Source organism: Lithobates pipiens, unplaced genomic scaffold (assembly GCF_037356315.1).
Source record: "Lithobates pipiens isolate NorthernLeopardFrog02 unplaced genomic scaffold, aLitPip1_a1.2 Scaffold_13, whole genome shotgun sequence".
Classification (NCBI taxonomy): domain Eukaryota; kingdom Metazoa; phylum Chordata; class Amphibia; order Anura; family Ranidae; genus Lithobates; species Lithobates pipiens.
Genome location: NW_027507718.1, coordinates 426,109,573 through 426,123,518, shown reverse-complemented (window position 1 = coordinate 426,123,518; position 13,946 = coordinate 426,109,573). Strand labels below are relative to the sequence as shown.

Below are 13,946 nucleotides of genomic sequence, written 5' to 3'. Positions count from 1 at the left end.
AATGTAAACAAACCACGGTAACGGGATGTTACCGGGTTCTCCTCCTCACACACCGATCGTGTGTGAGGAGGAGATTGCGGTAACATCTCGTTACCGCATACAGTGTACACCAAACATACTGATTGCCCCCCCCCAATAAAGAGGACCTGTCACCACCCCTCATAGTACCTGTCAATCACAGTCCATCAGAGTACCTGTCACAGTCCATCAGAGTATTTGAGTACCTGTCCCAGCCCATCAGAGTACCCGAGTACCTGTCCCAGCCCATCAGAGTACCCGAGTACCTGTCCCAGCCCATCAGAGTACCTGTCCCAGCCCATCAGAGTACCCGAGTACCTGTCCCAGCCCATCAGAGTACCCGAGTACCTGTCCCAGCCCATCAGAGTACCCGAGTACCTGTCCCAGCCCATCAGAGTCCCCGAGTACCTGTCCCAGCCCATCAGAGTACCCGAGTACCTGTCACAGTTCATCTGAGTACCCGAGTACCTGTCCCGGCCCATCAGAGTACCCGAGTACCTGTCACGGCACATCAGAGTACCCGAGTACTTGTCACGGCACATCAGAGTACCCGAGTACCTGTCACGGCCCATCAGGGTACCCGAGTACCTGTCACGGCCCATCAGGATACCCGAGTACCTGTCACGGCCCATCAGGGTACCCGAGTACCTGTCACAGTCCGTTAGAGTACCGAGTACCTGTCACAGTCCATTAGAGTACCGAGTACCTGTCACAGCCCATCTGAGTACCCGAGTACCTGTCACAGTTCATCTGAGTACCTGTCACCGCCCTTCAGAGTACCCAAATACCAGTCACCAAACCATCAGAGTACCTGTCACCAGGCCATCAGAGTACCCGAGTACCTGTCACCAGGCCATCAGAGTACCCGAGTACCTGTCACCAGGCCATCAGAGTACCCGAGTACCTGTCACCAGGCCATCAGAGTACCCGAGTACCTGTCACCAGGCCATCAGAGTACCCGAGTACCTGTCACCAGGCCATCAGAGTACCCGAGTACCTGTCACCAGGCCATCAGAGTACCCGAGTACCTGTCACCAGGCCATCAGAGTACTCGAGTACCTGTCACCAGGCCATCAGAGTACCCGAGTACCTGTCACCAGGCAATCAGAGTACCCGAGTACCTGTTCCAGTCCATCTGAGTACCCGAGTACCTATCACAGTCCACCTGAGTACCCGAGTACCTATCTCCAGCCCATCAGAGTACCCGAGTACCTATTTGCAGCCCATGTCTCATAGAATATACGTTGGGGTGTTTACTTTCCAAAATGGGGTCATTGTGTGGGTAATTTCACTGTCCTGGTGGTCCAGGACCTTCAAAAGTGTGATGGGTAGGAATGAAATAAGATGTGTCATTTATGCTCCTAGAACGCCTGAACGTACTACTTCAATGTTTGGCCCATCTATGTGGCCAGGCTGTGTAAAAGTCCTACACATGTGGTATCGCCATACTCGGGAGGAGTAGCAGAATGTATTTTGGGGTGTAATTTTTGCTATATACATGTTATGTGTTAGAAATATCTTATAAATTGACAATTTTGTGTAAAAAAAAATGCGTTTTAATTTTTTTCCACATATTCCAAAAACTTCTGGAAAAAAATGAACCGTTCAAAAGACTCATTATGCCTCACAGATTATACGTTGGGGTGTTTGCTTTCCAAAATGGGGTAATTTTATGGGAAATTCCATTGTGCTGGTACTCCAGGGCCTTCAAAAGTGTAATAGGTGGTTGAGAAATGAGATGCGTAATTTTTGCTCATAGAACGTCTGAAGGTACTACATCAATGTTAGTGCTCTGTATGTGGCCAGGCTGTGTAAAAGTCTCACACACGTGGTATCGCCGTACTCGGGAAGAGTAGCAGAATGTATTTTGGGGTGTAATTTTTGCTATATACATGCTATGTGTTAGAAATATCTTATAAATTGACAATTTTGTGTAAAACAAAATGCGTTTTAATTTTTTTCCACATATTCCAAAAACTTCTGGAAAAAAATTAACCATTCAAAAGACTCATTATGCCTCACAGATTATACGTTGGGGTGTTAGCTTTCCAAAATGGGGTGATTTTATGGGAAATTCCATTGTCCTGGTACTCCAGGGCCTTCAAAAGTGTAATAGGTGGTTGAGAAATGAGATGCGTCATTTTTGCTCGTAGAACGTCTGAAGGTACTACATCGATGTTGGTGCTCTGTATGTGGCCAGGCTGTGTAAAAGTCTCACACATGTGGTATCGCCGTACTCGGGAAGAGTAGCAGAATGTATTTTGGGGGGTAATTTGTTGTATACATATGCTGTGTGTGAGAAATAACCTGATAATATGACAATTTAGTAAAAAAAAATAAAAAAAAAATAAAAAATCTTCATTTTGCAAAGAATTGTGGGAAAAAATGACAACTTAAAAAAACTCACCATGCTACTTACTTGATACCTTGGGATGTCTACTTTGTAAAAAGGGGTCATTTGGGGGGTATTTGTACTTTCCTGACTAGTTAGAGTCTCAAGAAATGAGATACACCGGATGTACTGAAGGCCTGATCAGAAGTGATGAATTTTCAGTGATTGGCACCATAGATTGTAGACTCTATAACTTTCACAAAGACCAAATAATATATACTAATGTGGGTTATTTTTACCAAAGATATGTAGCAGTATAAATTTTGGCCAAAATTTATGAAGAAAAATTACTAATTAGCAAAAATTTATGACAGAAACGAAGAAAAAGGCATTTTTTTCACAAAATTTACGTTTTATTTTATTTATAGCACAAAAAATAAAAAACCCACTAGTAATTAAATACCACTAAAAGAAAGCTCTATTTGTGTGGAAAAAAGGACGCAAGTTTCATATGGATACTGTGTTGGATGACTGAGTAATTGTCATTCAAAGTGTGAGAGCGCTGAAAGCTGAAAATTGGTCTGGTCAGGAAGGGGGTGTAACTGCACTGTACTGAAGTGGTTAAAAAGACTGTGGTATGAAAGTGATGTATGCAGCCGTGGCCCCACTTGTAGGTTGATATCAACACAGAGCAGTATTTTTCCCTTCCACTGATGCTGATGCAGCAGCATTTTCCATTTGCTGACACCAATGCAGAGCCAATTTTTTTCCCGTGACTCCAACGCAGCAGCATTTTTATCTCCCATTGACACCGAAAATGTAGCTATCCTTAAAGCATTGTTCCATTCTAAACTGGCATTAGTTAATTGCAAATGCCCTTAGTTTGAAGTACTCCATAGTTTCCACTATCCCTCTAGATATCCGCCATCTCATCCATTCCCTTGTAGCCATGACAAGAGATTTCACTTTCCCGGTTAAATCTTTTGTTTACTCCCATTTTGGAGATGACACTTGGAGGCTGTGGAGCCTTGATCAGTGTGGAGCCCTACTCTAGTAGGGAGCACTTAAAGTGTAATTAACTAAAAAAAATAAAAACATTTTTAATGCTGCTTACAAATTCTTTAATGCAATGGCTGTTTTAGTTTTCCTTATTTAAGCTTTTGTTTTTTAACTGTTGATCTGACCAGGAAGTCTGTAATTTTTCAGCTTCCTTTAACACACCAAGATGTCCAGCAAAATTGGCATTTAGAGAGTTGAGCCAAACCATTTAACAGAAGTGCCTACAATGGTCAGCTTTTCTTTATTTGCAACTTGTAACTGCTTAAAAAGTGTAAGGCCGCGTACACACGCGGGGACTGTTCGCTCAACTTTGTCCGCTGAACAGTGTTTCGGCGGACAGTCCGCTCGTGTGTGGGCTTCAGCGGACAGTTTCAGCGGACAGTCTGACGAACAAAGTTTTTCGGAAATTCCGAAAAACTGTCCGCTGAAACTTGGTTTGAGCGGACAGTCCGCCCGTGTGTAGGCTTGTTCGTCAAACTAAGTCTCGCGCATGCTCAGAAAGAATTTACACGCCGAAGGTTGCATTGCAGTGTATAGGACGTCGTTTTCTAGTCCCGTCGTACGTGCCGTTCACGTCATCGCGCACGGTTTCAGCGGACTGTTCGTTCGTCGTGTGTGGGCAAGTCCGTCCATGCTAATTTTGAGCGGACTGTCCGCTGAAACTGTTTGACGAACAAAGTTGAGCGAACAGTCCCCGCGTGTGTACGCGGCCTTACTGGAGTTTAGCTTTAGTATGATAATCACCTAGGTTTGCTTATGCCCCTAACACTACCCTCTCTCGAGATTAACCACTTCAGCCCCGGAAGGATTTACCCCCTTCTTCACCAGAGCACTTTTTGCGATTCGGCACTGCGTCGCTTTAACTGACAATTGTGCGGTCATGCGACTTGGCTCCCAAACAAAATTTGCCTTTTTTTTTTCTGAAAATAGTGCATTCTTTTGGTCGTAATTTATCACCCCTGCAGTTTTTATTTTTTGCGCTATAAACAAAAAAAGCAACCATTTAAAAAAAAGCACATTATTTTTTACTTTTTGCTATAATAAATATCCTCCAAAAATATATGTACATTTTTTTTTCTTCAGTTTAGGCAGGTTCGTATTCTTTTACATATTTTTGGTAAAAAAAAAATATATATATTGCAATAAGTGTTTATTGATTGGTTTGCCCAAAAGTTTAATGGCATTTTTATTAATATATTTTTTTTACTAGTAATGGCGGCGATCAGTGATTTTTTTTTTGGGACCATTGGCATTAATACAGCGATCAATGCTTTAACATTGCATTGATTACTGTAAAAATGTCACTGGCAGTGAAGGGGTTAACCACTAGGGGGCGGGGAGGGGTTAGGGGAGGGGAGTTTTTCTAACTGACTGGGAGATGGGCTTGTGTAACGTGGACACTGATCACTGCTCCCGATGACATGGAGCAAATGATCAGTGTCCTGTCATTAGGCAAAACTTCTTGAGCTCCGTGACACGATTGCGGGTATCTTCACGGCAATCGAGTTCGCGGATCCTGTGGGCACAGTCACAGAACTTGCGTGCATGGCGGGAATTTCAAAGTAACGTACGGGTATGTTACTTTGCCCTGGCATGCCATTCTGTCGATGTATATATGCCGACAGCGGTTGGCAAGTGGTTAACAATGCTGCTCTCCAAGAGTGTTTCTATTGCTTCTTCATCCAGAGTGGAGCTACCCAAAGACATGCAAAACTCTTGCAGCCACTACATTAAGACCCCTTTCACACTGGGGCATTTTTCAGGTGCTTTTGGGCTAAAAATAGCGCCTGTAAAGTGCCTGAAAAACGCCTCCCTTGCAGCTCCAGTGTGGTGCGGTGTGCTTGCAGGACGTTAGAAGAAATCCTGCAAGCAGCATCTTTGGGGCGGGGGGAGGGGTGGTGTATACATCGCTCCTCCATCGCCCCTGCCCATTGAAATGAATGGGCAGCTCTGCTGAAAGCGCCTGCAAAGCGCTTCTGCAGCAATGCTTTTCGGGTACTATTAACCCTTTCTTCAGTCGGGTTAAAATCGCCCAGCTAGCGGTAAAACGCCACTAAGACTAGCGGCACTTTACCGCTAATGCGGCCAATTGTCAGAGTAAAGAGGTCTTAAAGATTGGTAAGCTACAACAAATAAAATTTTAGTTTTTGGATTTAATAATGCTTTAAAGCTAGAGTGTTAATGAGGTGGTTAAGGAGATAAACTAATAGACCAGCTTATGAAATGTTGACCCTTTAAAAAATGTAAACAATATTTTGTACATTTTAAAATGTTTTTGCTCTTATTTTACAGGTACAGCCTATTGATACTTCACTTATTTCTCTACTCAAGGTGAAACATGATATATACCATCCATTGGTATCTAGCAGTCCACTCATCCACATGAAGCAGCCATCAACTCAGGTGTTCCACAAGCCAGTTACAGTTTTCCTACCGTGTCCTCCAAACCCAGAGAAAAAAAAAGGAGGAGATGATTCAGATAAAAGAGCATCAAGTGCTGCAGCTTCAAAAGCCACAGGAAACCATCAGATTAGGTAACATAATCATTACATTAAAAAGCTATGTGAGATAAAAATAACACCCACAAATCTATAGTACAAAAGAGAGAGTGCCACTCATGGGTCCTGAGAAGTGAATGTAAAGTGAAGTTTTTATTATGACGTTACAACAAAGCACACGCTCGTCTTCCTTAGGACAACAAACAAGTAAAGCAACACAACATGTATACCCTAAAATCCTGCCATCATTACGATCCACATATGATGACATCAACATGTGCAAATGTCAGAGTTCCAGCTAAAAACAATAATGGGAAAATGTCCAAACTTGGGAGAACAGAAAAACAACAAAAGTACATACAAAGTAGACATAAAATAAAGGAAAAAGCCAAATCCAGGTACTAAAGATAGCTGTAAGAAACAAAAAAAACGTAATGGCAGAGTATCATGCTGCCTAAGCAAGATGGCAGCCCAAGCGGAGTCAGGGTTGGAATAAGAGAACATGATGAACATGTTATATGTATAGGAAAACATACAAAGGGGACACTGCAGAGCAGCTTGAACAACCGGGAATGCAGATTAGGTCAAAAAACAGATATGAACTCAGTGTAAAGTCACCAAATGAATGTGCTGAAGGTTAAGATTAACAGAAAAGTGATACATTAAAAACAGTAAGGCGTTTGAGCGCAGCACAGGGAGAGCACAGAAGGTAGCAACAACCATAGCAGAGTAGTCCCACTAGTTGTAGAAAACTACATAGGGATGAAAAGGAGGAGAAACTCCACAGACCTGTGATAGGTATCATCAGAAAGGAGACCACTGCAGAGTGAACAGCAAGCAGGAAGTAATGGGTGTAAACAATGTGTGAGGGCCAGAGTAAGCGAAAGTAGAAAATGGCTGCAAAAAAGTGTACTGATTACATAGTAAAGGTAAACATAGTGAACACTATTAGTGCAAGCACATTCCAGACACACACTTCTATACCACAATAATTTACTTTTATTTTCTGGAACACACAATGTCTGTACAATGACTGTCATCCAGCTTACATGACTCTGCTGTAGGGGTCTGTGTTTTAATTACATTAGCCATTGTTTGATTATACAGAGGATAAGCATCATCCACACGCTGGTAATTGTATTTATAGGTATGTGACTCTTGAGATTATGCACACACAGGTGGAGTGAATTTTGCCAAAATAAAAAGTGTATATATTTATATGGCTGTGAAGAAAAAGGCAAAACTCACAGTCAGTGCTGATTTTAATTTTTTTTAACATCATTTGAGTGTGGTGCCTTTCTCCGTAGAAGCTTGTGTTGCATTGATCAAGGCAAGGAAAGGCTCCTTGGATCTTTGCCAGCCATCTGATTTGCACTGCAGGAGGCTTGATGGGAGTTCAGGCATGATCATCATCATGTATGCTTGATCCAGCATGTATGCTTGATCCAGACCACTGACCAGGTAGGGAATCAAGAATCAGGGTGACAATCCTTGGTCCTCCCTCCTAGAAAATCCAGTTCAGCAATACCACCTTTCATTTGTCTATCCTTACAGATTTAATTTAAATTACTCTTCTAAGTGGTAACTGTGTCAGCAGTATGTTTTAAAATATTACTTTCTTCATTCTGAATATATACAGATCTACTGTAAAATGTCACTTGGACAAATGATCCAAACATTTAGCATAATCACTTGTATTGCTGTCTATGCAGTCTTGAGTAGAGATGAGATTCGGATTTGCTGTTACCATGGGTTTGTGGTTGAAAATTTGTTATCTTGACAAACATTCTGAATTTGCCTGGCAATTATTTTTTAACTGCAATAGCCTTTGAACTATGGCCAGCAGACTTAGAAGGGTCAGTAAGAGGGCTGTTGGATGGGCCAGTTAACTCACTATACTGGTGGTGTTGGGGTCGTGGGGGGAGGGGGGGGGGTCTATGTGCTAAAATTGCTGTAGGGAGAGGATAGGGAGAGATTAGAGTCAGTTATGAAACTGTGCTTTAATTCTGACTAATAATTAATCTCTGACTAATAATAATCTCTGGTCCCGGGGCAGAGAGTATCGTAATCTCGAAAGTGTGTCCATTTGTCCCAGGTCTGAGCAAATTTATGTGGGGAATCTCGAGCGATATGAATGAGTTCTTCCATCTCAGCTATCTTCGCTACTCTGTTTAACCATTCGTTTGTGGAAGGAACATCCGGAGAACCCCAGTGGGTCGGGATACAAAGCTTAGCGGCATTAAGTAGGTGTAAGCTCAGTGATTTCACATATGTGTGGGGTGAAACGGGTGTGTGATGGAGGATCATGCGGGCTGGTGTGTAATCTATTGGGCTACCGGTAATGATGCTGGATATTCTGTTGACCTGGGTCCAAAAGGTCTGTATTCTGGGGCAGGACCACCAGATATGTAGGAGTGAGCCCTCATCGTTTAGGCATCTCCAGCATTTGTTAGGGATTTCCGGGTTAAATTTGCTATTTACTTTCGGAGGTCGGTACCATCTGGAGATGAGTTGGGCCAGTTAACTCACTATACTGGTGGTGTTGGGGTCGTGGGGGGAGGGGGGGGGTGGGCTATGTGCTAAAATTGCTGTAGGGAGAGGATAGGGAGAGATTAGAGTCAGTTATGAAACTGTGCTTTAATTCTGACTAATAATTATTTGGGAAAACAATCCTTTGCTGCATTTTAATGTTCTGTTTACTTAATATGTCTATAGAAAACTGTTTTTTTTGTTTTGTTTTTTTCTGGAGGTATTTTGGATTTTTTTTATTTTTTTATTTTTTTCCATAAGGTATTTATTGGGTTTTCAAACAGTACAAGGAAAAACATGCGACAATTAATGTACTAAAAGAGCACAGTACATAATATAACCGCAATCATCTAAGAAGACAAAGAGAATACTTGAACATAGCAGTAAGATGTGAGGTACTCTTATTCCCATACCTCCAACTTGATCCGAACTAGTTGTCCCCATACTCCACAAAATGCTCGTGTCAAATCCCTGAGGGGACATTTTTGCATATATTGGGGGATTACGTAGTCCAGGGGTGAAGACTCGTGTCTCGGGGAAGTCCAGTCAGTCAAAGGTTAGTCCGTCTTCCTAAAGCTCCATGTGAAGTACAGGGGAAAGGGAGAGATGTCAGAGGGTGGGAGCAGTAAATAGAGGGCAGGAAAGGTACTTGCCCAGCTGAGAAGTAGCGGTCAAATGTTCGCAGAGATGGAGCGTCGGTGTTAGCAGACAATCTTTAGGGGGGGTCATAGGGGTGAAAAAAAAAACCCGGGGGGGACAAATAAATAAGCAGGGAAAAGGGGGAGAGGCAGGAGGTAGGATGGTTGGGAAGGAAGGAGGGGAATCCTCTCTCCGGGCTCCCCCAGCTGCACAGGCACATGTGTAGACGGGCAAGCAGCCCATCATGTTAGCTTATTTTGTCTGTTTTAGTAAGGAAAGCTCTTGTCTACGCATGATCAATTACCAGGTCAAGCAGGGACCCGCGCGGGGTCTGAATGGCCATTTGGACTGGTCCCGGGGCAGAGAGTATCGTAATCTCGAAAGTGTGTCCATTTGTCCCAGGCCTGAGCAAATTTATGTGGGGAATCTTCCATCTCAGCTATCTTCACTACTCTGTTTAACCATTCGTTTGTGGAAGGAACATCCGGAGAACCCCAGTGGGTCGGGATACAAAGCTTAGCGGCATTAAGTAGGTGTAAGCTCAGTGATTTCACATATGTGTGGGGTGAAACGGGTGTGTGATGGAGGATCATGCGGGCTGGTGTGTAATCTATTGGGCTACCGGTAATGATGCTGGATATTCTGTTGACCTGGGTCCAAAAGGTCTGTATTCTGGGGCAGGACCACCAGATATGTAGGAGTGAGCCCTCATCGTTTAGGCATCTCCAGCATTTGTTAGGGATTTCCGGGTTAAATTTGCTAACTACTTCCGGAGGTCGGTACCATCTGGAGATGAGTTTATAATTGTTCTCTTGGGTATTTATATTTTTGGGAGGTTTATTTGTTTTTTTTTTATGTTTATGTTGATGGTGAAATTTTTTGTAAATTTGAAGTGCTCAAAGTGCAGCAATAATTTGTTGGTGGCCATCTGTTCTTGGAGCTGCCTTTAATTTGCACATTGCTACATCCAGGAACTACTCCAAATGATATCCCCAAAGTAAATATAAAGAGCCTAACATCTGTGATTGGTCTTGCAGATGGCATATATTTTCATTGATGTTTTATCTGGGGTCTCTTAAATCTTATATATATATGGGACTCGTCCATCAGTGGTTGGACCATAAATTTGGACCATACTCCTCCTCCTCCTTCTGCCACACCTCCAACACCACAGCCACAGCCTGGAAGGAAGCATGGAAGGAAGACCAGAGAGTGATGACCTGGGTTCAGTCTGGTCTGACAGAAGATGCAGGCTCTTGTATGACCACAGCCTGAGGACATAGATGTCATCTGCTGCTGCTCCTGATCTCTTGGACTTTTGGACCAGACTGTTCTCCCTTAGATATGAACTCCTCAGGCCACCCATTTTTGCCTTTAAATAATTGTGTGCCCTGGGGACCAAAGGCTTCGCCAATTTCACCAGTTTCTCCAGCAGTGCCTCCCTCTTTATTTGCTTATGACACCTAATAAAGTTTTTTTTTGTGAGAAATACTTGCCTATGTGTTTTACTTCAAAAAGGACAGTTTATTTGTGAGTAGGCAGGTACATTTCAAAAATACAAAGTCAAATTAACCATGGGCATCAACACCAAACAACCTCCTCGAGATTAAAAAATTAAACAATAAAATAAAAAGATAATAATGGTGTTGTGATAAGTTGACACACAAAACACACCAAAAATATTACGAAGATGAGCAAAATGTAAAAAAAGGAGATCTTGATTAAAAAAGCAACCACAAAATTAAAAAAAAGTAAAAGATAAAAATACAAAATGATTCGGGAGACCTGACGAATAAAAATATTCTATTCATGAAATCAGGAAAAAGAATAAAGAAATACGTTTTGGAGAAGTCTGTGTGAATATGAGCAGCAAAACAACTTCATTCATCTAGCATTATAAAGAAAAAGTGAATGCGCTGCATTAAACCGTTTTTAACATTGCAGCGTGACGAATGTGCTATATCCATTATGAAGGCTAGTTTTACCTGACCGAGAGCTTCCATCTCAGAATGCATGGCACTTTGTCCGTCGGAATTGACACGATCAGATCATGTTGTCCGAAAATTCGAGATCCAGCTCTCAAACTTTGTGCGTCAAAAATTCAGGCGGAAAAAGTCTGATGGAGCCCACACAGGGTCGGATTTTCTGACAACATGATCCAATCGCACATTTTCTGTTGGAAATTCCGACCGTGTGTTCAAGGCATAAGACTGGGGTGCCATTAAAGTTCATGTGCGTGTAAAGACAGGTGTCCCAGTACTTTTGACAATATAGTGTAAATACCAGTTTGTAGACTCTTATGCTGCATACACACGACTGGACTTTCTGGCAGACTAGGTTCGACGGTCTTCCCGATGGCCTTTCGGTGGAGTTCCAACGGACTTTCCGAATGAACGGACTTGGCCAGACACAATCACACCAAAGTCCGACGGATTTAAACGTGATGATGTACGACCGGACTAGAATAAGGAAGTTCATAGTCAGTAGCCAATAGCTGCCCTAGCGTTGGTTTTCATCCGTCAGACTAGCATACAGACGAGTGGATTACTCCATAAGAACTGGGTCCGGCGGAGTTTCGGACTAAAAATTTGAAACATGTTCTATTTGTAAAGTCTGTCAGATTTTTGGAAAGCAAAGGTCAGATGGAGCCCACACACGATCGAATTGTCCGACGAATTTGTTCCGTCTGAACTTTGCTGTCGAAAAGTCTGGTCGTTTGTACGTGGCATTACAAAAACTAATTATTATACACTTATTGGAATGTTTTTTAACAAATTTATGAAAAAAATTGATTTTATTCGATATTATTTAACAAAAGTATAAAATATAATATTTTTTTTTCTATTTTCTTTCTTTTTTTGTTTATATCACTTAAATAAAAAACCCAGTGGTGATCAGATACCACCAATTTTTGTAAAATAAATAAAAAAATAAACTATAAAAATGTGTTTTGTGTATTGTATTGCATGACCGTGCAATTGCCAGGCAAAGTAGCATTGTGTTGAATATAAAAAAAAATCCCTGGCCATGAAGGGGTTAAAACCTTCTGGAGCTGAGGTGGATATATGAAATTCTGCACCCGCTAGACAAGAAAAAAGTTACTGCCATGATTAGGTCAGCACTGCTCCTCTGCATAATTACACTGTAAGTTCAGGGAACCATGGTGACACCCACTCAGGGGGAAAGGCCCATGATGCCCTTCACTCACAATATGTCCTCAGTCTTCCAGGATAAATGATGCCCACCCCAGGAAAACTGAGCAAATCTGGTGGCAGGATGGGATTACTGAGAGGACAGCTATGGATGGGATGTATTTTTCAGTTAGAGGTGTTTTTTTTTAATTTTAAACACAGGCTGGGGGTCTTGTAAAATTGGAGTTTTCATGATTTAATTTCATGATTTCATAACATATAGAGGTGCATTCATTGTGTTTTTTATATCTGCCTGGAATTAGCTTTAAACATTTGCAGATGTATATGTGAATATTATTATGTCCTGTGCTAATAAAACTTGTTATTTAGGTTTAGTGATATTACTAAAGGCAGAGCAGCATAGATTTTTTGATTATAGACAACTCTGAACACACTATTGTCCCAGTGGAAAATAATGGAGTCGTATGTCATTGTATTTGCAGGCAAGTTCACTGTTCGGAATCTGTGTTCCATTTTATGTCCCCTTTGAAAAGTCATTGCTAGCTGAAACTTATAGTTTACGCTAAACAATTTTATTCTTTGATGATGTCTTCTATTTAAGATATTAAATTAATTTGGCCCTCAACTGTCTGTGCTATGTTTGAGGTTTGCCCTTGGATTTCTTATGATGTTCAAGAATGTCATTATGTTCAATGCACCTGCAAAGATGACTTCAATAAATTTGCTGATTTTTACAGTCTTTAGATTGTGCGCTCCTTAAAGCCAAACTATAGCCAAAATGTTTTTTAAAGTAGTGAATAAAATGGAAAAGGGTTATGACTAGGAATGTTCCGAATATTTCTGGGTTTCAATTAGCAGGGCATTCAAGACATGCAGGTAGGTCAATTGGCTTCTGTCCAAAATTGGCCCTAGTATATGAATGGGGACCTTGGATTGTGGGCTCCTTAAGGGTAGGGACCAATGTGAGTGTGCAATGTACAGGGATAGGGAGAATTGTAGACACTCACTCAGGTTGAACTGGATGGACTGGTGTCTTTATTCAACCTTACTACTAACTAACTAACTAACTAACTATGTAACCTAACTGATTGAAAATGTTGGGAATTGCAAACATTAATGCAAACTCCATTGAGGTAGATAAGAACTTAGAAGTTCTGCTCCCCCATGATAATTATTCTTCAAGCCCCACTGAACTCTCTGCTAAAATAATCCTGCATACCCAGTTGGTCTAGGACTAGCATCACCACCATAAATGCACTCTGGCAGTATAGGTCTAAGCCCTTGTACACACGGTTGGACATTCCGACAACAAAATCTGTTGGATTTTGTCCGAAACTTGTGTTGCATACACACGGTCGGACAAAGTTGTCGGAAAATCCGATCGTATGTAACATGACGACGTTATTTCGTTACAACGGAACTACGTTCAGCTTAGTAGCCAATAGCTTTGGTCTAGGAATTTGATCTGAGCATGCGTGGCACTTTGTCCGATCGTAATTCTCTACACACAATCGGACAAAGTCCGATCAGATCATGTTGTCGGAAAGTTTTAGCTCTAAAACTTTGTCCGTCGGATATTCCGATGGAAACAGTCTGATGGAGCCCACACACAGTCGGATTATCCGACAACACGGTCTGTTCGGCCATTTTCCGTCAGAATGTCCGACCGTGTGTACAAGGGCTAAAACTTGGTAGGTTAAACTTTGCTGCTGCACTTGT

At 41.9% G+C, this 13,946-nt stretch overlaps 1 protein-coding gene across 1 annotated transcript in view; it reads left to right on the top strand.

Annotated features, from left to right (window-relative positions):
• DTHD1 (death domain containing 1) overlaps positions 1–13,946 on the top strand; it is a 124,712-nt gene that overhangs the window by 69,710 nt on the left and 41,056 nt on the right. Inside the window, exon 5 of the mRNA XM_077477662.1 lies at positions 5,702–5,943. Coding sequence (XP_077333788.1) covers positions 5,702–5,943 — 242 coding nt within the window. The remainder of the gene's footprint in view (positions 1–5,701; positions 5,944–13,946) is intronic.